This window comes from Canis lupus, chromosome 3 (assembly GCF_003254725.2).
Source record: "Canis lupus dingo isolate Sandy chromosome 3, ASM325472v2, whole genome shotgun sequence".
In the NCBI taxonomy this organism is placed as follows: domain Eukaryota; kingdom Metazoa; phylum Chordata; class Mammalia; order Carnivora; family Canidae; genus Canis; species Canis lupus.
This window is the reverse complement of record NC_064245.1, coordinates 49,105,174-49,132,175: the sequence shown is the minus strand read 5'-3', so window position 1 is coordinate 49,132,175 and position 27,002 is coordinate 49,105,174. Positions and strand designations below refer to the sequence as shown.

The 27,002-nt window shown below is 40.4% G+C and overlaps 1 protein-coding gene and 1 long non-coding RNA gene across 15 annotated transcripts in view; one reads left to right on the top strand and one right to left on the bottom strand.

Moving 5' to 3' along the window:
- Positions 1-27,002, bottom strand: part of AKAP13 (A-kinase anchoring protein 13) — a 321,113-nt gene that overhangs the window by 226,636 nt on the left and 67,475 nt on the right. For 13 of the 14 annotated variants that reach the window (XR_003132759.3, XM_025438509.3, XM_025438510.3 and 10 more), the window contains exon 2: positions 9,591-9,634. Coding sequence is in view for 13 of the 14 variants with exons in the window: in XM_025438509.3 (XP_025294294.1) it covers positions 9,591-9,623 (33 nt within the window). In the remaining variant the exon portion in view is untranslated. Of the gene's footprint in view, positions 1-9,590; positions 9,635-9,941; positions 10,107-27,002 lie in introns of those variants that run through there. The other variant, XM_049108445.1, reaches the window with a different exon arrangement.
- Positions 14,336-15,452, top strand: LOC125754864 (uncharacterized). The gene is made up of 2 exons (XR_007409863.1): positions 14,336-14,488; positions 15,185-15,452. It is a non-coding gene; the product is annotated as an uncharacterized LOC125754864 (long non-coding RNA).

Below are 27,002 nucleotides of genomic sequence, written 5' to 3'. Positions count from 1 at the left end.
GGCATCCAAAGCCCTTTCCTCCTCCTCCCTCGGAAATTTAAAAATCCTGCTTCCTTTTCAGCTGTTAGTCTGAGGGAGGATATGTTTACTGCTGCTAACATCCAGTTGACTTGGTTGCTAGGTCCCATAGTGCTTAGTGTGGGGGTGGTAGTAGGGCCTATTTTGTTTGTTTTATAAATATCTAAACCTTTGCTTCATGTGCCTGACTTTTTCTTTTATCATTGGACAGCATCCCTCATCCCTTACCCCTTCTGGTAAAAGCCTATGCTTTTATCTTGACAGTGAGAAGGGCTCTGGAGCTAAAGGGTACGTGTACCATGTTCATAAAATATATATATATTAGCAGTCACATGGTTTGCTGTATGCAGTCTGCTATAAACAAGCGGCTCAGACCATAAGTCCCCTAAGGATTAGAGATCATAATTCAGGACTCAAGAGATACAGGCACTAGTTCTAGTATGGCTTCTCAATGTGCTAAATGACTAAGTAAGTAAATCTCAAAGAATGCATCTATAGAATAACACTCTATCAGACATTCTATATTTACATAGGCTTTGTAGCGATGGCTGTACAGATTTCCTCACAACTGTAAAGGAAGTCACATATGTACAATAAAGACATCATTAGCACATTTATTTCCTTGTTTACAACACCTTCAATCACAAAAACGGCATCACTAAGTAATCAGGGACCTCACAAGTAAATTAAAAATAAAAAACTTGGAAAGCAGTGAGCAACTTTAAGACTGTTGCTGTACCAAAACGAAGCAGATTTTATTAAAATTTTAGTAGTTTTATCTATATTGAATTTCATTCACTTGCTCAACAAATGTTCACTGAGTGCCTACTATGTTCCATGTGAAATGTGCTTGGAACAGCTTAGACGAGAACTACATTTATTTGAAAACCCTGTGTGTATCCACAAGATCCACAAGGGCAGAGACAATGCTCTGTTCAAACCTCAAGCAATTAATTACAGTGAGCTCTCTGTTAACATGAGCCCTTCCATCTACATTCAAAGGTACACCTTACAGAAAACAAGGGTGCCCATTTTAGGAAAATCCAATATGCAGAAAGTACTTCCAAGCCAATAACAGCATTAGAGGGGAGAAGTGAAGAGTTACACTGTCTCTAAAAAATGTCTAATTCCTTCAGAACAGATAAATTAAACTAAGCCAATTTAACACCGCTCCAACCGAGGGATCAAAGTTAACATCTCCAATAATCCAACAAGAATGTGTCAGGTGTCCTCCTAACATGGTATGCCAGGAAGGGCATCTTTTAAGTAGTATTCCAGCTAAAATATGGAGAAAAACAACATATAAACCCCAACTGCTTCATAAACAACTGACCTATACTCTTCCAAAATGTCAATATCATGAAAGACAGGCACAAGAGCTGTTCCTGATTAAGAGACTAAGGAGATATAAATAAATACAATGTGTAATCCTGGATTAGATCCTAAACTGGGAGGGGAGCGGAAGGGAGGGGCGAGGAAAAGGATGCTATAAAGGACATTATTGGGATAACTGGAGAAATTTGGATATGGACTTACGTTACATAAGGGCATTATTACATCAATGTTGTAACTCCTGTTTTTGCTAATTGCACTGTGGTTATGAAAGAGAATGTCCTAGTTCTTAGGAAATATATGCTGAAATAGGGAGAGAATAGGGTAGAATGTCTACAACTTTCAAACAATTCAAAAATATGTAATAGGTAAATGTGATTAAATGCTGTTAGTAAGAAAGGGGTAGAAATGAAGTGGTATTCTTGTAACCTCCCTATAAATCTGAACTTACATAAAACATTTAAAATATTTAGGGGATCCCTGGGTGGCTCAGTGGTTTAGCGCCTGCCTTCAGCCCAGGGCATGATCCTGGAGTCCTGGGATCAAGTGCCACATCAGGCTCCCTGCACGGAGCCTGCTTCTCCCTCTGCCTGTGTTTCTGCGTGCGCACATGTGGGGGGGGTGGGGGGGGGTGAATAAATAAATAAAATCTTTTTTTAAAAAACTTAAAACCACAAGAAATGGAAGATGAATGTTGGGTTACTTATTCACAAAGGAGGGGGGGGGGCTTTACCTGTACAAGTCTCTAGCATATTAAGTGCTGTGATATTTGTGTTTTATGGAAAACTGTGTGAGACAGCTTGGTCTACAGAAGAAAGAAAATGGGTCTGAGAACCACGATTTCTGGGTAAAGCCCTACCTTTTGCATTTTACTAGATGAGCCATCTTGAGCTGTTCCCTTAGTATGATGAGGGTCACAATGTGGCTTCTTCACCCTCACCTGGTTGCTGGGACAACCAAAGGGCATAACACATGCAAAAGTGCTTTTGTAAACTAGAAGGACTATACTAATAGGGACTCGTTTTTAAGAAGCTATTATCCAGAAAGGTTATATAGGTGTATGCAAATGAGTGTCACACCAGCAGGGGAAGTATTCACAGAAAACCACAAAGTGAAAGGACTATTCTTAAATCATATCACACATCCTTTAAGTTCATAAATGGACTGACAGTAACAAGTAATTTGGAAAAGTTTTTCTCCCAAGAAGCAATTCAGTCATAAAAGAGTATTATTAAAAATAAGCACTTTTTTTTATTACACTCTAAAGTGAGAGCCAAATCTGCTAAAAAAAAATGTTCTTCAACTCAAAAAATATCCAATTTACATTGAAAACATGGATCTTAAAAAAAAAAAAAAAAAAAGAAAACATGGATCTTAAAAGATAACCACAACGTGCCCAAACTCTGTTTCCAAAATACTGTGTTTAAACTGCCTAAGAAGTGGGTCTGCTCAGGGCCAACATCTACATTAGGACAAATCCTCAATCCCTAAGAGGTCTGACTTGACCCTAAGCCATGGGAGCTGCTACAGTCTTCAGAGCACCTGACTCAGAGATGAGCGCTGTGCTGGGAATTGGGCATGAAGAAAGACAGACCCAGGGAGGTGGCCCATGGTCCGTGAAATCCTCCATCAGGCTTTTCCCCTCACCTCCTCCCTCAGTCACTGACCTCTTCCCGTGGAAAGGAAAGACGGTGCCCACACTCACATTGTTCTGAGTCTCAGCCACTGTTTTTTCTGTTCCTCAAATCTATCAAGCCAGGCCTCTTCACTTTAGATCCTGTACACCTGTTGTACACCTATTCCCTTGGGCTAGAATAGAACACCATGTCAACATCTTTGCATGGCTGGCTCCTTTTGTCATTCAGGTCCCAGATTAAAGATTTATATTATTGTATTTTATTTTAGAGGGGGAGGGGCAGAAGGAGAGTGAGAATCTCCAGGAGACTCCTCGCTGAGTGTGGAGCCCTACACAGGGCTAGATCTCACAATCCTGAGATTGTGACCTTAGCCAAAACCAAGAGTCAGATGCTTAACCACTGAAACCCCAGGCGCCCCCACATCTCAGCTTAAATGGCACACCTTCCCTGATCATGCAACCTAAAACAGTCCTGAGTCTGGCACCATCACATCATGTTTTATTCATTTTTGTAAAGTTTTTCCTCCTGATGTGTTTTCCCGCTTATGAGTTGTCTGCCTTCTCCTCACATTAATACAAGTACCTTGAGAGCAGAGCCCCTTGTGTTTCGTTTATAGCAAAATCTCAGCATCCAGAACAGAGCTTGGAGCAAAGCAGGCACCTGAATGAAAGAATGAATTCCCAGTTCCATGCCCATCCCTCCAGCAGTCGACAAGATACCCTTCAACATGCCTGGAGAACAAGCTCAGCGCTTCTTTTCCGTATCTGGCAATTGCATCAGCTGTCACTCGCACTCAAAATTCTCAATCAACTGTCCTACTTTTCTTTCATTCCTCCCCCTATTGTTTGGTCCTGCTGCTTTTTCAAAAATACTTCTTGCATTTGACACAGCCTCTCCATGTCTACTCCCACTAAACCCTCTAGGCCCTTGTCACCTAGACAGACACTTCTCAACTTGTCTAAGTCTGTAACCCTTCAATTCTCAGCAATTCATCTGGCGAGATCAGTGCCTCCATGGAGCCTCAGAGGCCCTTAGTGGGAACACAGGGCTGACAAAACACGAAAACCCAGGCACAGCCACATTACATGCCTGGGCTCTCGAGTTCCAGGCCACTGTCCCCAATACCATTGTGTACAAGTCATTAAAAGAATTCGTTAAAATGGCCCCATGCAAACATTCAATGGTACTGCCACCTGCACAGTTTGGAAACCTTCCTACGTTTTTAATTATTGTAACTTCTTCTGGATACATCTTTATTCAAAGACTAAGTAAAATATTTGTAATCCAGCTAGTTTTTCCTTTCTTACAGATAAAAGTTCTCAGAATCCAGTGTTTTTTCTTAGTTAGGAAAAGTTTTCTCTCTTCTACTGATACTTAACCCCTGGCAGATCCCAAATATAAACTGAAAGAAAAATTTGAACATATTTTCTCTTCTTTCGCTTCTTCCTTCTTCCTCTGGGTGCAGAGAAGTGACCCCCTGTCCACTGGACACAGAATGTAACAGTTACCTCTCTTTACCAGAATAGCAGAAATGCCCATGACCTGACTCTATTCACTGAAAACAAGATACACTGTCACCCTCCTTTTAAAAAATTGATAACAAATTACCCCTAAGTATTCTTGCAGACAGGCATACTTAAAATCTGAAGTTAAAATTTTCTTCAGTTTGGCCTGCCCAATTAGAAGAACTTCCTTTATTAAGAATATTCCTTAGAACTCATTTCTAAAGAGCCTTGCTTCCCTCTAAAGAGCTTTTTTATGCTTAACATGCTTTACAGCAGTTTCTATGACTAAGTCCAAAAATACAGATTTAAATCATAATTTTGTCATGGATTAGCTGTACCACCTCATCACATCATCTTCAGAACTTGTGTCCCCACTCCACAACAGAGAGGCACGTAACGCCCACGGTCCTCATTAACTCTGGAGTTCTCAGATCCCATGATGGCAAAATCAGAAAACTTCTAACTGATCTCTCTGCCTCTACTCTCCCCTAAATTATCCTTCATGCCGCCATCAATTAATTTTTCCAAACTACGACTATATTCATTTCCTACTGCTGTTACAACCAATCATCTCAAACTCAGAGGCTTTAACTGACACTAATTTCTCATCTTACAGTTCTGGAGGTCAAATGTCTGAAACAACTTTCATTGTGCTAAAATAAAGATGTCTGTAGGTCTGGGTACCCTGAGAGGCTCTAAGGAAAAACTGTTTCCTAGCTTTTTCCAGTTTCCAGAGGCTGCACTCCTTGGCTCATGGCCCCTTCCTTCCTCAAATCTAGCAGTGTAGCATCTACAAATCTGACTCGTGATTCTCCTCTCTCACTTTTAAGAACCCTTGTGATTAGACTGGGCTACCTAGATAGTTCAAGAGAAGCTCGCATCTCAGGACCCTTAATCAAATCTGTGAAGTCCCTTTTGCCAAGTAAGAGAAATAGTCACAGGTTCTGGAGATTAAGTCATGGACATATCTGGGAATCATATGCTGCCAGACAAGGACATCAGAAGAAAACTAGACTCTATCTTTTATGTATAGACATAAAACTATATATAGCAAACCAAATCCAGCAACATAGGAGAAGGATTATATATGACAAAATAGGATTTATTCCAAGAATGCAAGGTTGGTTTAACATTCAAAACCAATCAACCTAATAAACTATACCAATGAAAAGAAAGGAAAAAGGTCAGCCTGGGTGGCTCACCGGTTTAGTGCCGACTTCTGCCCATGGTGTGATCCTGGAGACCCGGGATTAAGTCCCGTGTCAGGCTCCCTAGATGGAGCCTGCTTCTCCCTCTGCCTGTGTCTCTGCCTGCCTCTCTCTCTCTCTCTCTCTCTCTCTTTGTGGCTCTCATGAATAAATAAATAATCTTTTTAAAAAAAAATAAAAGGAAAAAAAAACCCATATGATCATCTCACAGATGAAAAAAAAAAACAAAAAACTCTGACAAAATCCAATGCTCTTTCATGATAAAAATATTCAAACTAGGAACAGAAGGGAACTTCTTCAACATGATAAATGCATCTATGAAAAACTCATAGCTAACAACATCATACCTAATCCTAATGGTGAAAGACCCAATATTCTCCCTTTAACATCAGAAACAAGGCCAGGATATCTGCTCTCATCAGTTTTACTCAACACTATGCTGGAAGTTCTACTCAGGCAATCAGGAAAGAAAAAGAAAAGGCATTCTAGATAGGAAAGCAAGAAAGCTATCTGTATTTTCGGAGGATATGATCGGTATACAGGAAAATCTAAGGGATCCATTAAAAAACTATTAACCGGGGTACCTGGGTGGCTCAGTTGGTTAAGTGTCTGCCTTCAGCTCAGGTCCTGATCCTGGAGTCCAGAGAGTCTGCTTCTCCCTCTCCGTCTGCCCCTCCCCTGGCTCCTTCTCTCTCACTCACTCTTTCTCAAATAAATAAAATCTTAAAAATAAATAAATAAGTAACTTTTAACCAATAAAACAAGTTCAGCAAGGCTGAGGTTGTAAGATCAATATATAAAAATCAACTGTGGGCAGCCCCGGTGGCACAGCGGTTTAGCGCCACCTGCAGCCCGGGGCGTGACCCTGGAGACCCTGGATCGAGTCCCATGTCAGGCTCTCTGCGTGGAGCCTGCTTCTCCCTCTGCCTTTGTCTCTGCCTCTCTCTCTCTCTCTCTCTCTCTCTCCCCCCATCTCTATGAATAAATAAATAAAATCTTTTTAAAAAAATCAACTGTATTTCTATACACTAACGATGAACAATCTGAAAATGAAATTAAGAAAACTGTAATTTGCAATAGCATCAAGAAGAATTAAAATAAAGTATAAGGTTTGTATACACTGAAAACTGTAAATCATTGCTAAAGAAATTAAGATGACATACTGGAAAGGAAGAGACTTAACAGTCCAGAAGTAATTCTTTATATTTATGATAAATTTTCAACAAGCGTGCCCAAGAAAATTCAATGTAGAAAGAAGTCTTCTCAACAAATGGTGCAAGGACACCCAGATGTCCATATATGAAAAATGGAACCCTCCCTTAGAGCATACAAAAAAATGTATTCCAGAACCATACACTTAAATGTAAGGGCTTAAACTATAAAATTCCTAAAAGAAAACATAGGAGGTTAAATTTTTTTGTGACCCTGAGTTAGGCAAAGTCTTTTGTAGATATGACACCAAAAGGACAAGTAGTAAGAGAAGTAACAGGTAATTTGGACATAATCAAAATTAAAAACTTTTGAGCTTCAAAGGGTACCATCAACAAAATGAAATGATAATCCTTATGGTGGGCAAAAGTTTTTGCAAGCCATCTATCTGATAAGGGACTTGAATCCAGAATATATAAAGAACACTTAAAATTCAACAAAAAAGAAAATTAAAAATAAGCAAGGAATCCAAATAGACATTTCTTCAAAGACATATAAATGGGCAAAAGGATCTAAAAAGATGCTCACAATCATTAGCCACTAGAGAAATGCAAAATAAAACCACAATAAGCAGGAGCCTGAGTAGCTCAGTTGGTTAAGCATCTGCCTTTGTTTCAGGTCAGGATCCTAGGATCCTGAGATTGAGTCCCATGTCAGGCTCCCTGCTCTACAGGGAGTCTGCTTCTCCCTCTGCCCCTCACCCCGCTTCTGCTCTCTCTCTCTCAAAGTATAAATAAAATGTTTAATAAAAAAAAAAACCCACAATGAGTTATCATTTCACACCCACCAGGATGGCAACAATCCAGAAGTCAGGTACCATCAGGTGTTGGTAAGAATTTGGAGACACAGACCCTCAACATTGGTGGTGAGAACATAAAACAGTGCAGCAACTGAGGAAACCGTGGCAATTCCTCAAAACGTTAAACAGAGAGTCATCATGTAAGCAGGCAATTGTACTCTTAAGTCCAATCACAAGAAAAATGAAAATACAAAGTCTATCAAAAACTGCTGCTCATAGCGACATTATTCGTAATATCCAAAAAGTGGAAATAGGCCAAATGGCCATCAACTAATGAACAGAGAAATAAAATGTGGCACAGCCATACCACAGAGTATTACCCATCAATAAAAAGGAACAAAGTTGCTTTAACATGTACCTTAATTAAAGATGTTCCACTATGGAAAACAAGCCAGTCACAAAAGTCCACGTGTTGTATGATTCCATTTACATGAAATTTGCGGAATAAGTAACTCCATAAAGACAGAAAGTGGGTAAGTGGTTGCCAGGGGCTAGGGAAAGGCAGGGAATGGTTGAGTAATTACTAATAGGTAAGGAGCTTCTTTTCGGGATGAGAAAATCTTCTCAAGTTAGATGACAGTTATGATTACATAACTGTGAATACACTAAAAACCACTGAATCGCAGGCTTTAAATGTGTGAGTTTTATGGTGTGTGAATTATATCTCAATAAGAGCTGTTTTTAAAAGTCCAAGGTGTTCAGTTCATGTGCAAACCCACTGTTGAACATAACACATTCTCTCCAAGTAGTCTGGAAAGAAATACATAAAATGCCTTCTAAGAATGCATATATTTTCTTTATAGGTTACATTTAACATAAAAATCATCTGTGTAGAAAAGTGATCGCATGAATGTTGTATGCTAGACAGGTATAGGACTATTACTAACATCGTATGGCTTAAAATAAAAAAGTGCATAAAACTGACAGATTTAAAATAACCCCACTGAAGGTTCCTCAGGAGCTCTCACATCTTTGCCTTCACAGCTGACCTTTGATACCCTTTATAGACTTGTCTCTCATTACTCCTCAACACAAATGCAGCTGGGCCATTTCCAGTGCCCACCCTTCCACCGTGCATCAAATACCATGCTCACAGTCACTCATCCCCTCTACTATCTGTCTTAGGTCTTGAACAAATTCTGAGGACTTTTCATCCAACCAAATGCTTCATCTCCAACATACTGTTCCATCAATGACATTTTCCTCACTCTCTCCAGACCACACCAATCCAATATCCGCTGGCCTCTGGCAGCTTTATCTATCCACACCCCTGAGGGGACCCCTCACCATTTTTCACCACCCTCATGCAGCTAATGCACTCTCTTGGTAATTAAAAAGAAAAAAAAGAATCACCTACACTTTACCTTTTCCAGCCTTGATTCATTGACTTATCCACTTCATCTGATAGTTGCCTCACTTTCGGGAGATGATTTATCATCAGCTTCCACCCGAGCCCTAACGTAAACAGCACTCTCACCAATGACAGAGTGCCACCTAGTTGCAACACAGGGTAACTCCCAATGGCAGCAGGAAGATCTCCACAGCACGTTTCTGTAAATGTGCTGACAGTGAAAAGAAGCAGCCTTGGCATAGGCATTGGCATAGGCATCGTTCTGCAGGACAGTGCAACTGTTTGATGTGCCGCTTGCCACCTGACAAGTTTACCTCACACATCTTACAGCTATTCGTTGTTCCCAGCTCAGTGCCAGCCATGCAGGAGTCATTTAGCATTTGCCAAATCAAATTCAATTTCTGAAGTACACTACTCATGTAGATGGTTAAAAATTCCTGTGATAAGCACATGAGAGCATTTCTGAATTTCCTCATAACAAATAAAAGGCAGAGATGAGTATGAAAATAAGAAATCTCATGATTTACTCACATATAATGGAGCCTGCTGTGGATTAAGTTTCATGACCCAGGACACTGAAACAGAAAAGGAAGAAATAAGTGAGAATGAAATTAAAAGCTATCACCAAAAAAATATAAAAGCTGCAAATGCTCTATGTCACGTATGGCCATATGAACACAATCAGAAGTCTGAGGTTGTTGGATGCCTGGCTTTCCTTAGAGGTTAGGGAAGGCTAGAAGGTCAGGGACTGCAAAACTTCTTATAGCCTCACTTCAATCCTTTCGACTGGGGAGAAAGACTTTCTGATTGAAAAATAAACACAAAAGGCTCCACTGTCCTAGGAGAATTTTCAACAACCAACAGGGTATTAAATGCACTTACCAAAGCAAAACCAGTGTACATTCAGTTATACTTTTACATAATTGCCCAAATTCAAGAAGTGCTGCATGGTCAGGGTCTCCTCCAGCCTCACCAGGGAGTTGGGGACAGGGGTACAGTGGGCCAGAGCACACTCTTCCTGTCTGCCCACAGAGAAGGGAGGATACCCTGCAAAGAAGGGAAGATACGGCTGGCCTCCACCATATACACGCTGTTACCCCCTCCCATCCCCGCTCAAAATTAATAGCTCGGTTCCCAACTGTTATCTTCACTAAATGAATGCTCGCAAAAATCTTAGGAAGAACTTTAGAGAAGACTCGTAGGATTGTCTAATACCCTCCTGAATATCAAAAACAGCATGCTCTCAAGGTTTAACTTGGGAGATTTGACCAGGAGCTTCAAGTTAAAATACCATGGCCCAGAACTGTGGACTTCAGGATGGCAGGCCCTTTTCCAAACACCCTGAATGAGTATAAGCTGATCTTGTCCTCGTAGGAGTCAGAGAGGCAGACCCCAAAGGACTGGATTATAATTTGATCTAAGAAAGTTTCTTACTCATAGTAAGTTAAATGGATTAAATTAAGGCACACGGTAACTAACCAGTAGTATAAACAACAGTACAGAAATGTCATTCGCACATGCAAAAAATAGATAAAATCACATTCTTTGTGTTCTACCAGATTACAAAAACCTAACAGTAAATTGAAATCCAAATAGCACTAACAGCAGCTTATCAATGGCTAAATGTTTAGAATAAAGAGCAATGAATGCCTCAGCAACCATGTGTAATCTAAGTAACAGAATCCTCCCGATACTGAAATCCTCCCAGATCTGCCAGTTTGGTCAGGCTGTGGTATGTGTATGTCCAAGATCAAGGCTCACCCAAAAAGCAGTTAACACACACTTAGGGGAAAAAAAAACAAAAACCAAAGCTATAATCGGGCTCCTAAACCCAGTCATCCCCCAACCACTTGCAGGCCACAGGCTTTTCAGCATGTTTTGCCAACAGCCTGGGGGTTCGGCCACATTGGCAGACCACCTCCACATCCACCCCTGTTCATTCTCTGGCCCACTCCCTGCACTGAGACACCTCCTGGCTTCTTGGCACTTTCCTTCCTGTCTTCATGGAATGATTTTGTACCCTTAGGTGCTAAAATCACCTGCAAAAATCCACAGTGAAAACCAAACTTGAGAAATGTACCAATAACTCATTTAGTAGAAAAATAAGGCAGATCTCCAGTCCATCAAATTCAAATAGAAAGCATGGATGGAAAAGAAAAAACAAAGTGCTTGAGTACTTTTCTCAATGCATTAAATATCCATTTAATTTAAAATTAAGCTCACTGTGCTCACTAGCCTTTTAATCAGCTTTCCAGATCATGTCCAGACTTGCCTGGGACAAAGGACTAAAAGAACCTATAACTTTATAAACCAATTTGCCTTAACTAACTTCTGAAGTGTTCCCCTCAAGAAGTATCCGTGGAAACTAAAACAAGAATTAACATTTCAGTAACCCATAACAAGTGGAGAAATCTAGGGAGACGCACTAGTGACTTATTGGCCCTCTGATGTTTCTTCATCTGCCAAGAAACTTATGACAACTTAGTTTGCAAAGATCACAGACATCAACCTATTTGAGCAGCTGCTGCTGCATTTGGATAAAAGGGCTGGTTGAACTCACATGGCTCTCAGGAAGGGCTGATGCATCTCAACTGTTTGGTATTATGAACTCGCCTAAACATATATCAAAGCCAGAACCCATACAAGTTGTTCTGATATGAGGATTAAAGAGGAATGACAAAGTGTCTGTCCTCCCACACTGGTCAAAGGGACAGGTCATTGTTATGCTGGCAACAGAGGCTGTTGAAAGAATAAAGCTGTCAGAAGTCATCAAGGCAATGACCCCAGAAGCAACAGATTGGTAAATTCAGATTGCTTCGGCTTCTTCAACACTGACACACAAGAGAAAAGACAGGCCTAATATTTACGAACTTTATGTTCAACATTATCTTTAATCCCTGTAAAAAGACATTTTCCCCATTTCACTGGTGAAAAAAAAAATCAAGTCTTTCAATAACTAAGTTACTTATTACCAACTTTAAGAAGTAGGAGAGCCCAGAATCAAACCCCATGTGATGTGCTTTTCAGGATCTCCTGAATGACCTCAATTCACAAACTAGCTCATTTCACCTCTAGTGCCTGTTCTACAAACATCAGAGACAGACGACTCCATTGCTGTTAATTGCTGTGCCTGTACAATGTACCAGGCATGGTACTGAGGCACTGAGGGTATAGAAGGAATAGAGACAAAATTCCCAACCTTCACAGAGCTTTATTGTAGAGAGTAACACACTTAAATATGACAGTAAAATAAATGGTTTTCAGTGATAAGTTCTATGGAGGAAAATGAAAAAGAGGAACAAAAGGTTTTAAACATGGTACTGAGGGAAGGCCTCTCTGAGGTGACATTTACCCCATGAAAATCTAAGAGATTAAGAAGTGTTTGACAGAAGTAACATGTGGAGAGGGTTCCAGACCCCCAAACTGGCTCCAGTACTCAGAACAGTTTTGACATTAAGCCACCAGAAAACTTGCTACATATAGTGCCCAACTTTACACATTTAAGTGTGCTTACTTTACTTGACAACTGTGTTTTTTGAAAGGAGCCTATTGCAAGAAGGCAGTCTTTGGGTCAGAGTAAACATACAAAAAAAAAAAAAAAAACAAAAAACAAAAAACAAACAAAAATAAACAAATTTATTCTCTAAGCCCCAACTGAAAGTCCTTGCTTTGTCTACAGATTCTTCATCAAGCCTTCCGAAAAGGAAAGTTAAGGAATGCACTCTGTCCATTAATGATTTCATCAAGGAATTTTCAGAGAGAAAAACCCTACAATTTCGTTCTTACCCAGACACTAGTGAATGATGTTGACCAAGTCCACACTTCCCTGGGCTCCTTTCACATAACACAAGTACAACACATGACAGACGTGGTGGGACACTAAATGCTGCACACCATTTGAAAGACTATGAAATGGAAATATCAACATTCAAACACTTATGGGATCCCTGGGTGGCTCAGCGGTTTAGCGCCGCCTTTGGCCCAGGGCGTGATCCTGGAGTCCTGGGATCGAGTCCGTCGGGCTCCCTGCATGGAGCCTGCTTCTCCCTCTACCTGTGTCTCTGCCTCTCTCTCTCTCTCTCTCTCTCTCTCTCTCTCTCTCTGTGTGTGTCTTTCATGAATAAATAAATAAAATCTTTAAAAAAAATTCAAACACTGAAATGATGTGATTTCAAGTATGTTCACCAAATCTGCCACTCAGCAGGAGCCGGCTAGGATTCTGTCCAGTCATAAATCTGCAGGGTGAAGAATAAAAACAAACTCAGTAATTAAGTGTTTTCATTCTTCTCACATTTTCCATTTTATTGCAAAATGCCGAAAGAAAGCAAAAGGAATAGTTTACTGTTGTACAAAAGCAACACATTCACTTTATGTCCAAGCAGGATTTCTCCACCCCGAATGCAACAGTCTCAGTGATGTCAGAGCAGTGTTCTCTGACAATTCTCTGGCAGCTCGCAGGGTGCTGCTGGACAAGCAGACACAGGCTACAACCTCTCCCTGCACTTCAGAACAAACGCTCACCAGCCTTTCCCTCACAGGGCACCAGGCGCACAGCATCATCAGAAGGATCAGCGATCAGTGTGGGATATGCAGTGCTTACACAGGTTAACAGAGGCAAAAGTTCCGGAATCGTTTACGGGTCACACTATCTGCAAAGGATTCTGAAGAAACTCAGTTGCTCTAAAGGATCACAAGGAAACTCAGGCATAAAGTAGGAGGGGCTATTTGGTTGGTTTGGGGGGGACTAACGAAGAGTAAACAATTCTACCAACCAGAGTGCCTGAACAAATGAACGCAAAACCACCAGAAGCTACCAAAAAATGACATGCCTTCATAATGACTGGTGTCCAGGCAAGCATTTTCTTTAAAAGGCTAGATGGTAAACATTTTAGGCTTTGCCAGGTCATAGGTTTTCTGGTGCAATAAGTAAATGAATGGGTGTTGCCATGTTCCAATAAAACTCTTTACAAAAGGAGGCAGTGGACTAGATTCAGCCAGTGTTCCCCTAGAGTGCCAACTACAGATCAAAACCTAACAAAATACCTCTTAATAAGCTAAAGAAGCAGGGTGTCCCCATGCAATCACTCTGGAGGGCTCATATATTTTCAGCTAGAAAAGATTTCTCAGCACAGCGAAGTTCTAGAGTACTTATACAATATCCTCTAGACCAGCAATCAAATTACGTGGGCGGGCATCCCAAGTTCTCTAGTGATTAACTGTATGACCTTGAGCAAGTAAGTCAGTGGACTGTGTAACCTCAGTCTCTTTATGTGCAGTGAGAGCATAAGAATTCCTGCCTACAGCATGGTGTCAGTGGAAGAATTAAAAGAGAGAATCCAAGTGAAGTGCTTAGCAAAGTGCCAGACACAGATCTTTCCTGCAATTTCTGGGTCTCAATGGAGACTACCAAGGAAAATACTTGGAAAACCGTAAGTGGTCAAGATAAAAGGCATCAGGTATCCAGAGATGCATTTATCTAAAAACACATTGGTGGGTAAATCACAATTGTAAGATATAACAAAATAACCGTAGAAAAGAATCTGGAGGAACAAAATAACAAAATGTTAAACACACACATTTCTGAAAATAACAGCCAATTTTCATTCTTAAGTTATCTGTTTCTTAATCCTAACTATTCAGACATTGAACAGATACTACTTTTGTAGTCCGAAAGAAGACATTATACAGAGCACAACTATTTCAAGTCCCCTGTCATTCAGGGTGTCACAACTGAACTGGAATTAAGTAAAAAGACATTTTTCTTAAATGTGCAAACTGAAGAAATAAATCTACAATCTTTACTAATGCTCCCTAGAGCTGATAAAAGAAAAGCAATTAGAGTAACATTGTCTGTACTCATATGTATCTAAATATAAATCAAACTTATTTTCTAGCCATATCTGCATAGTATACTAAAGAAACATAACACATGCTCCACTCTTAATGAAATGTCCCTGAAGGGAGGGGGGGAACCAAAGGCCCAACATTACATCGGGAATTACAGGGAGACCTGCAAACTCCCTGAATCTGTTAGCTTCCTGACCACAGGCCATTTCCTAAGGATCAGCTGTCCAGGTCTGTTGAACTTATCACTTCAATGGACATGGTTTTGTCATTCACAACAGGGAAGCTTCCAAATCTACAAGATGTGCAAACCACCTTCACAATCAACCCCAGTCCCAAAAAAAGGAGGGCAGCTGTTTGAGACCCAGCCAAGAGTAAATAAAGGATTTGTACCTGCAGGATACTTGCACTGCAAAATGTGCTTCAAATGAATTTCCACGGCCTGGGATTCTGCTAAAACTGTGCTATGGTAAATCCCTGGAAACCCACAAAAATTTGGGGTGAGGGTTAACATGGAAATGACAATACATACTCTGGATTCTTGTAAAATAGTGTTCTGCTCTTCAAGGAAAATAACAGGATCCAAAGACTCTTTCCTTCATTCCTAAGGAGTCTGGGCTGGTGGCAATAAACATGTTATGTACTCGTTGGGGGTGGGAGCAGGGAATTCTGAACAATGGAAAAGCAGCAGGGTACAAAGAGCAAATAGGCGTTTCCTGTTGCAGATGCCAAAATCCGTACATACAAACTACTACAGGTACCAATACATTTCCTGAATAAGGGACTGAGGAAATCTTACAGGAGCCTAATTGTCTTTTTCTGTTTACAGCTGCATTAATTAATAACTGATCACTTAGCTCTAAACACTGATTCTCAAACTTTAGGGCACATGAGTATCAGAGGCCTTGTTAAAGAATATAGATTCTAGCCCACCAAATCAGGAAACTAGACCTGTGCTGTTCTTGCTTTTGAATCATGGCCCACACGTGGGGAAACAATGGTGTTGAGACCCAGAACATGTGTCTGATTCTCTTGTGGCACAAGCTAGGCTTCTGTGTCCCACTATCTCATGACATTGTACTCCTAAAAATCACCAAGAAAAAAGTGAAGCATGGTCACAACTGGAGTGAGAGGGGGAAGGGGACCCATGGCAGGAAGGTAGGAGAGGATAAGAAAGAAGAGTAGAACACAGGGCAATACTCACAGGAAAAACAAACACAGCCGATTAAAACTGAAACCCAAATAACCAAAACACTAACACCCACATTCATTCATTTACTATTTATCAGTGCCGAATTATCCAATAGGAAAAATGATCCTGAATTTAGGGCTAAAATACACACACACAAATAATCAAAGTCATTAACATGGAATAAAAAAACTCAGAACTCTTACCAAAATAATAATGAAAGAATTTAATTTAAAATCAGGCCTCTGATTTCTTATACTCAGAGTTTACTCTGAAATTCATATAGGAGAATACACCATAACTTTTCAGTACTTAGGGCCTCCTTTTTTTCTATTTATATTTTTAATATCTGCCTGGCACAAAAAGACTCAATGATGGTAGATAATCTCTGTATGTTTCTGAGCCCCCAAAATATTCCATGTACAGTGAGCTGCTGAGTGCCAGAGATAAATAATACACTACCCTACCAATTTAGTAAGGGACATACAGATGTAAATGGATCATTATGTTACAGTATTATAAGTGCAATAATAAAAATGTTACAAGGGTCAAGTAAGAAGAATAAACTAGCTAGGAAGCCCTCACACAATTTACTGGAGATCAGCTGTGAGGCAAGTTTCACCGGGTGGACACAGAAGCAGCCCAGAGCAGCCGGAGCAGTGCCTGCAAGGACAACACAGCACAGTGAGCTGCTGGGCACTGATCAGAATGAGAAGTGCAAGCAGGGGGCTGAAGAGGGAGAGGACAAAGGAGATGACTCAGGTAAATCCACACACACCTCAAAGACACTTGGCCAATGAAGGGAGAGAAGAAAACAGACAAACCACTGTGACCGCACTCTACCCTAAAGATCTTACAGCCTTATGATGGCACTGGCATCAACCAAATTTACGTCTTTGATTTTTTTTTTTCCTTTTCTGACCATTCTTTTTCTTACCCCCCCCCCCTTTTTTTTTTAAGTTCAGCTAAATTTTCTATCCTTTCACAACTGCAGGTTCAAAGATTCACAAAAAGTTGCACTGGAAGAAGTCTATAATCATGTAGCCTACACTCAAACCCGGCAAGTACATGTGGGTCACAAGTAATAAGGCCAGCCTTCCCCCATGGCTTCCCTGAGATGCAGCAAGCGATGGCTGACTTCCCCCCAGTCAAGTTCTGCAGGCCCTGGAGTCTGTGTCCCAAACCCCAGCCAAACCCTTTTGGCCACAGGACTTTACAATTAGAAGGGGGGTCTCAGAAGCAGCCCACACCACCTTCCTCCCCAAGTGGGAATCACTGCCAGCCGGCCTGCCTCAGCTTGTAGACCAGAGTGCTAGGGCCTTATCACCTTGAGAAAATCTCTCCATGCTCCACTTGCTCCTCTGACTCAACCTTCCTGAAATACTATTCTCATTCTGTAGCTCACACTCTGCCTGCCTACACAGTAGCAAGCAGTCCTTCAGAAAGGTTCTTCTGAGGTACCAACCTCTGTTCTTCACAGAGTGCTAGGAGAGGGTACTAAAATCTGCCCTGACTCAAGAAAAGGAAAGAAAAGCTTAAAAATAAAACGTGATCATTTTTGGAAACATATTTAAGCCATCTTAGTCGCTGTAGAGCTTCCAATCTCCAGGGCTAAAGGTAGAGTCCTGCAACCCAAGGTGCCTAAGCTCAGAGGCTGCAACCACAGACACATTAGGGGCAGCTTGAGGCCATCAGCTGCCAGCGGAAAGAGTAAGCTCACTACATTTCCTCTGTATATATATAAAAAAAAGAATCATCATCATCTGGGTCATGATCCCGGAGTCCTGGGATTAAGTCCCGCATCAGGCTCCCTACAGGCAGCCTGCTTTTTTCCCTCTGCCTGTTTCTGCCTTTCTATGGGTCTCTCATGAATAAATAAATAAAATCTTAAAAAAAAAAAAAAATCCCCTCTCCTCCCTCTGCTCGTCCCCATCCACCGTGCTCTCTCTAAAATATATATATATATATATATATATATTTTACACTAATTCTCTATAAATCATTCTGATGAATAAATGAAGATATTAAAGGAACAGATGACTACTAGGTTGGAGACAATCTGCTGGCATTTAAGAATTAACAACCTCTTGTGGAAGAATGTAAGAATAAAAACAAAAATGCCAATATAATTCAGAGAAGGAGGCAGACAGACTTGGATTTGGTTGTAACTTTGGCACTTCAGACTCTATTATTGTGGACAAGTTACTTCATTGCCAAACTTTATTTTCATCTGTAAAATGGATAAAAGTAAGAATAAAAGATGTGTGTAAAGTGTTTAACACGGTAGTAAGCAACAAGAAAACACTCGGTGAGTTGCTGTCCCTACTGCCTCATATGAATGACAGGATTAGCTGTGTGCACTGACCTCACATCACATCCAACTCCCACGTCCTGTGGACCACCGCCACCCAGCACTGATCCCGAATTCTAAACAAAGGGAGTCCAGGAGAGAACTGTAGACCCCAGATGAGGTGGCTCTACTGAATACGCCCTTTATTGTTGGTGAACTCCCAGAAGCCCTCCAGGCTCCCCTACCACTCCGACTGGTGCCGCCCAACTGTGCTCAGTGGCTTGTCTATGCAGCCTTGCTAGTACTCCTAACCCACACCCTCCAATGTGCCCTGCACACACTGCTGGAATGCACTGTGCTAGGTCCAGTCCTTACACTTTGCTCACGATAATGCCCTCCATCCTCGATGATTCTGATAGCAGGATTATTGTTGGTAATCTAACCCAAGCAGCCAGCAATAAGTCACTTTTTTTTCTTTCATTTTCTTCTCCTTCATTTCCATGCTTGCCTTTTCTTCTCAACTTGTTAATTCCAGGCTGTCACACTGTACACGTCTTCTACAGCCCTCCTGCCCCACCACTACCACTCCTGCCACAGCATCTGGAGCAGTGCTTGCACACACAATAAATACTAAAATACTTGATATGAACATCAGAGACAGAAATTAATCAGCAGCTTTCTGCACTATTTGATAGCAAAGGATCCATAGCTCTAGCTTTAAGAATAAAAACCATTCTATCAAAGCCAAAAATAAGTCAGTCTAGTCCCAGAAGGTTCACCTAGTAGCTCATAAAAGGTAGTATATGGATCCTGCCAAGTGATAAGAAAACCAGCCTGGATCAATTTGCTTAATCATCCAGAGAGGTAAAAGGGACCAAAGGGACCAGAGTGGAGGAATTCAGCATCATCTAACTGGAAAACCTCAAAGCAGAAGAGAGGGCAAAGAGCTGCTCAACACTACACCAAGGCTCTCATGTGATGGTTGGTACCTCTGGGAAGAACACACGCACATGTTATTTCAATTCTCTTTTGGTATTTAACACAGGCTTGTGGTTTCCTGGAAAAAAAAAAAAAGGTTTCTGCTGCTTTGCAGAGATCTATATAGAGAAGAAAACTCCAAATGGCTATTACAGGTGAGAAGTTTGCCTCCAGCTGTATCCTGTTATCCAAAGGAAACGGAACTGTAAGCTGCCAGGAGGTCCAGGCACAGGAGAGCAAGACCATCAATTCAGTAAGTGCTGACATTCTTATCCCTATGGTAATAAGAATAAACTTTGAATTTAGAAAAATTCATGCACAGCTGGGCTCTATGTAAATTAACTTCAGGGGGGGTTAAAATAGATATCCGGTAAAGGGTCTGCCAAATTCATTCAAGCCCTTCTACTTCCTTCATCCTTCCCAACCTCTGTCCATCTAAAAAGCAAGCAACCCAATGGGTTAAAGTGATGATAAACCATTTGGAAAGACTGAATATAGGCAAGTAGGTTTCACACAAATGCAGACCTGATCAAGCTATATGACCTAAACTGGGCAAAGCCCAGGCCCTGGAGTGGATACTCCATTAGGAAGTTATTTCACAGTGACACACAGCCCGCCTTCTTGGACACATTACATGATAAAAGTACTACCACATTATTCCCACAAGTGGCAGGTGGAAGAGGCACTAGAAACATGCTAGGAAAGTCCATGTTAGCTTTTACTTTTAAAGTTGCTAAAATGGTTCTCCTATCTCAAGGATAAATACTTTAATGCTGTAGTTCCTTTTTTTTTTTTTAAGATTTTATTTATTTGAGAGAAAGTGAGAAGGAGCAGAGGGAGGGGGCAGGGGGAAAGGGAGAAGCAGACTCCTCACTGAGCAGGGAACCCAATTCGATTCGGGGCTCCATCCCAGGACCTGGGGATCATGACCTGAGCCGAAGGCAGATACTTAACCCACCCTGCTGCCTAGGCACCCCTGCTGTAGTTCTTCAATATTGAATCTTTAACATCTTGAGAATAATGACATTGTAAAACACAAGAAGAGGGACGTTTTTGTTTTGTCTTTAAAACAAACAAACAAACCATCTCAATGGGATGCCTGGGTGGCTCAGAGGTTGTCTGCCTTCTGCTCAGGGCATGATCCTGGAGTCCCAGAATCAGGTCCCACATCAGGCTCCCTGCATGGAGTCTATTTCTCCCTCTCTCTGTGTCTCTCTCATGAATAAATAAATAAAATCTTTTTTTAAAAAATCTCAAAATCAGAGGAAAAGTTTTGAACAAAGACTTCAAATAAAAGAAAAACATGTATTTAATAATTAAGTGAAAGACTACAGTCACAGAAACTCCAATGTTTTCAGCAACCCTCAGGTTTTTAAAAAATATCATTTTATTAACTTCTTAAATGAAAAATTTTATTTTTAAAGGAGAATTTCTATTCATAAAACATCGCCGGCCTGAATTATTCCCTGAGGAGTCATTCTTGTTTTCATAACATACAGTGAGCAGAGAGTATTTTTAAAAGTCACTGATAGGAGGGGTGCCTGGATGGCTCAGTCTGTTGAGCATCGACTCTTTATGTCAGGTCGGGACATGACCTCAGAGTTGAGAGATCTACCTCAGGGGTTGAGAGATCCAGCCCAGCACTGGGCTCCATGCTCAATGTAGCATCTGCTTATCTCTCCCCCTCTGTTCTTCCCCCTACTAGTGCTGGCACTTGAAGAAAGGAAAGCGGAAAGGGAAAAGGGACAAGGAAAAAGAAAATGATCACTGGTAGGCTGGTTTAATGGGAAGAACATATAACTCTTGATCTCCCAGTAGTTGAGTTCAAGCCCCATGTTTGGCGTAGAACATACTTTTAAAAAATTAAATAAATAAAAATCACTGATAAATCTTTTAGGTGGAATGAACTAGGATCAGCCAACTAAAAGCACAAAAAGATCATCACCCCACTTCTAGCAATCTAGATGCCATAAAGAACTAACTATAACATGTTACAGAACCTGTGGTAATTTGATTAGAAGTTCTAGCCAAGAATTTTGCTATCTAAAGACAAAAATGTATCAGTGTCCTAAAATAACAGAACTCTTTCTCAACCACTAGAGAGGAATGGCATCTGTCAGTAATCTCTCCTACTTGTAACATATAGAGTGAAACTGAGTCTGTCCTCACAAGCACAGAAGTATCCATGCACCTTGAAAATGTGACTTATACACAGTCATGGCTATTTGATTATCAATAAAGTTCGTTCACTTTAATTTAGACCTAGTGCTTCACAAAACAAACAGAACAAGTGTTTGACAGTACTAAAATAAAGAATTGGTTTTAGATTAGATCTCAACGGAGTTAAATTATCAACTACTAGGTTAACAAAAAAAAAGTCCTGCAAATTCTAATTCAATTCAATCGATTCATTGAAAACGGCTTAAAAGAATGATATAAGAAGGCAACTTTTCATCAAATTATTATAAGGTTATTATTGCTAGGTTAAATATGGATGACATTACAGTTGTTTTGCATTTAGACATAACAATTTAAGAGGAACTTTAGAGATTATCCCTTGAATTTCAAATTTTCTGAATTCCTTTTAACAGGAACTCTTATAGGGCCACATATGTTAACAACTCATTATATAATGCAGGAATGGGAAATTAATTTCCCTGCTTGAACTAATTTCAAAAATAAGGTTGCCATAAAAACTGCAGACCTTTTTGCCTTAAAATATTTATTTCCTAGCTGTGTGTGAGGAGGTAAAAGGCACATGATAGAAATACATACTGATGAATTGTTTTTTCTAGTAAACAATGTTACTATGCACAAGACTGCAAATATTTAATAGCTGAGGATTATACACAAAAATCTAGATAAAGTCAAGCATCTACTACATAGTGTTCTTTCCTTTAGAATTACAATACTTCAACCTTTAAAAATATATATACATATAGGTGTTTCATAAAATTAATGTTATCACAGAGACCCAAGTGCTAATAAGCTGGCCATAATGAACACTTCAATTGGCTATTCTTTCTGAAAATCCTTCCAATCAAAAAGGAATTAAGGGAAAAAAGACTAAAATTTCTTGGCATACAGTCCTAAAAGTAAAACTGCTTTTGGTAAACAGGAGTGAGAGTGAGAAGGAGGAGCAGGTACCTGTACCTGAGTCTTCTAAGAGCCCAGGCCATTGAGAAAGTGACTTGATGTGCAAGATAAGGAAGAGGAGGTGTAAAACATGCAGACAAAAGGTATTTGAAATGCCACAAAGGGAAATTCAATTTAACAAATATTTGAGTGTGTACTCTAGACCCACACCATGGACAGAACAATATACTATAAATAGCCCAAGTAAACTCTCTGGGGGGCCCTGAGATCCTGGCTGATTCTCCACATAAATTAAATAGGCCCCACCAATGCCCCCCCACCCCCACCCCAAATACACTACAACAAATAACTGGCTCGTGCTAGATTGGTCATGGTTAGCAGACGGCCAGAATTCAGACTGATCTGGGAAACCAACATACGGTTTCTCCCAAGACCTGAGATGGACAAATGGAAGAATCAACCCCTTCCACATCCCATGCCACCTGACAGATGGATGAGCAACTGTGTTTCCAGTAAGAGGGCCAGGAGGGCAGGGGTGGCTGAAGTTCTAAGCCCCTGCTGGCTGTGAGGCCTTTCTCTCCTGTAGGAGACAGAGTCAATCATCATCTGCCTCTGAATTCTGCTGTAAACCTGATAAATTTGGGCAGCGACTGTAGTGTGGTGGTGTCAGAGAAAATGTTCTACAAACTTGGTCCTTCACAGACACGAACCTCACCAACAGGAACACGTGACCTGGACCAACAAACAAGTCAAGAACAATACTGCAAGAACAGAGACGACCAGTTAACAAGACCCTCACCCCTTACTTGGCAGCTGTGGCACAATCCTTCAGGAACAGTCTATTCAAGTTAGCCACCTAGCGCAGAAGCTCCAAGTTAAAGCTTCAGTGATACCAATGCTCCTTCTAGTGACCTGAGTAAGATGAAACAGCCACTCTGGATTATCAAGCACGGGCTCAGTCACCACTGTCCTTGTGGCTGGCTCTCCATCAGCAGGAAGCAGCAATGGTGAAAACCACAGCCGGGGGCCTCAGCCTCTACCCCATGAGGTAGAAACTCACAAGTCAAAAACTTTTTTTTTTTTTTTCAGTTTTAAAAATATATTCTTGATTCCTCTTCCTTTCCCTCTGTTCCTCTCCCCAAATGCTGGTATAACCAAACTAAAGATCACATTCTAAAATAATCTCCAGAAGCATTTACACAGAAGTGTACTGCCCTGGTACCCACCAGAGGCAAAAGCTTAGCAAAGATGAAGGCTTCGGACTGACTACCAGCTCCACCACACCTGTTCATCACCCTGTGCTCCTCACTCGCCAGCTGAACACATGACATTTCCATGGGGACCCAGTCATTTTCTAGCTCATGTTTGTACAGAAATAGGAACACCAGAAATGTTCAGAGAACAGAGTAAAAGGATTATCAAGTAGCTCCAATTATACCAACTGATCTCACCCTCTTGCTACAAGCTGAGTCCTAGCATCTGAAATCCATTTCTGAAACTCCATCAAGAGCATTTAAAAATATATATATATTCTTCCTTCCCTCATTTTCTCAAGCATACACTAGAAATACACTGGATGATAAACACAGGTATTCACTGGTTTTCAGAATCCATGCTCATCCAAAACCACACAACGTACATCTATTTCATTGTCAGATAAGTTAGAGCCCCCTGTTTTGCTCCTCAGGAGATGTTCTTATTTGTTCATCCACAAAGTAAGCACCTGAATTCTACAATCTTGACATCTTACAGTTTATCAATCACTGAAGACACATAACTATCATCATCACTTTCTTCAATGGCACTTGTAAGAGTTTACTTATTCTGTTCAGGCATCTTGCTAATCTTCACATTAATCTGTTTTACAAATGAAAAGATTCATGGTTAAAGTTAACCAACCTGTATAAGATTTGCACACCTAGTATATGGTGGGAGTCCGAATTTGAACCCAGATCTGACTCCAGCATGCTCTTAACTTCTAGATTACTGCACTGCTGCCTTTTCTAATTTGTAGCAACCTCCATTTCTTATTTAGTGAATGGAAGGGCTTGGACTGGGCGATCGTGAAAGCTCCTCCCATCCATAACATGTCATAATTCCACGTACAGAAACACTGGTTGCCCTAGGTACATAAACAAACAAGGCAAGGTGATTTTGTGAGCTAGGGACTAAATACAAATGACAAAGGGAAGGGATGAGAAGTTCTTTTCATTCATTTTCATGGAAAATTCTTGGCAGGGGAGACAGTATTTCACTAACTGAAGGACAAAGGGAGAGGAAGAAGGTGAAGACCTATCTTGTATAAAGCTTCTCTGTTGACTAATTCATCGGTTTCATCTCCCCCAAAATTTACTCTTGTAGACTACTTTACAGATGTGCCCTAGTCTGTTTCCCCAAAGTAAGAGGCAATAGCCTGCAGAAAAAGTTGTGCAGTTACCCAACAAATAAAGCCACTCAACAGACCAACATGTTCCTACTCACATCCAAATGGAAATGTTTACAAGCCTGAGAATCAGCTGGGAATGAACTCCCTTCTACACAAACACAGGCTAACATCCGCCAGCTGAAATCTGCTGCTCAAAAAATTTAGTTGCTCTTACATAACCAACAACTTCTCAGAATGTTTTTCCCCAAAATTCTACAAAAAAATCTGATGAAGAAAATAACCAAGCTTCATACCCAACGCCCAAGCTTAAAGAGAGCCAACAGGGAGTCTTTCACATTCAAAACTGCAGTGAAAGTGAATGGCAATGTCTCTGTCAGTACTAAATTAAATTTCACAAACTGCAAGTATACTAATAAAGGAATATACCGTCTTACTGCTTCATGGCACATGATGAAAAATACACAGGCTTTTCATACAGGTTATTAGCATTCTTGAAGCCTGCTATAAAGCTGAACAGAAAATTTTAAAAAACAAAGCAGTTACAAAGCAAGAGGGACAGACCAGAAAGACATGTCACGGCCTCCCATTACAGACCCTGATTGCTGTCCCAGGTCAGAGCAAAGAACAAATAAAGAATGCAGCCACCCACAGAATACCTCCCCACCCCGAACCAGAGGGAAAAGAATACCACAGAGCTGGGGAATTTAAAAACTCAGTTATGGAATCTCCAAGGAGACACTCCTGCTCAGTTGATCCTCAGTCTCAGGCCTCCGGGTCTAACAAATACAACCATAAACCCCACTAAGGGTCAGTATTAGCTGTACTTACCAATGCCAAGGCAAGCTCTGCCTTTCAAGGGCTCTCATCAGAACAGAACTGGAAGCAAGGAAAACATTTTTAAAATCTTGCCAATCAAATCAACCTATTCCTTTCACTTTCAAAAATCTGAACTCTTAAGTTAGGTTTCCTGGTTAGACGAAATACACTAAGGGAAGGTAAGCAGAAATGACAAAGATTTGGAGAATATTGTTTCATATGCTCTGTAAGTCCTATACTGCCCTCCTGAATGGGATGGAGGGGCAGGAGGAAAGCCCAAATGGATTCACAAACACCAAGGGGGAAAAGAAGGAAAACATGGACATCAAATCCAATAGAATGGCTAAGTAATGATGTGAAGACTAAAACAGAGCTCCACTATTTAAAAAGTCAATGAAAAAGTAAAGGCAGACTATGCTCTATTATGTTATTCCCCTTACAGATAAACAATTATAACTGAATAAAATATAAAAAGCTACCATTTGAAGGCACTGGAAAGAGACTGAAGCAGACAGGTGAAAGAAGGAGAAAGTACTGGGTAAGATTCACTTGCAAACTGCTTTTTGACTAAGGCCCAGATCATACAATACAACAGAGAGAAGCTACGGTCTTAAAATCTGTATCTAAGCTCTTCCCAAATCCTTGGTAGACACCTAAATTGTACATATACTGGGGAAAGTCCAAATTTCCAGCAAAAAGCAAATCTGTTAGACTGAAAGAACTGAGCAGAATCAAACTAAAGTAGGAGTTTGGGGCCAATCCAATTAACAAAAGTTAATTTTGTTAAGTTAAGCCAGAACAAAAGTTAGTATTTTCAAAAGATAAAAACCATGGTGGTCTCTAAAACATATCATCCACAATGTACACCATTTAATAAAAAGTTACTAGATATGTGGAATCAGTTTTAACATCTTACTAGATCCCTTGATAAGCGAATTAGATAAAAATCTTCAGCATATGTTCATTTTACGTTTGTGTAAGAGTAATCAATTTACCTTTGAGAAGCCACAGACAATACTACAAAGCATATATAAGGAACTTATGCCCAGAATTCACAAGAAACTTTTCCAACTCAATAATAAGAGAACAGCCTAACTAAAAACAGATAATATATCTGTACAAATACTTCACTAAACAAGATAATATGCATGGCTAGTAGGCACATGAGATGATGCTCAACATCATTAGTCATTAAGAGAAATAAATTAAAACTATGATGAGATGCACATCTACCAGAATCACCCTACATCTATTAAAGACCTTGAATTCTTAGTTAAGTTTTACCACAAAGAAAACTCCAGGCCCAGATAGCATCAAGATAACATGTTCCAAACATTTAAAGAA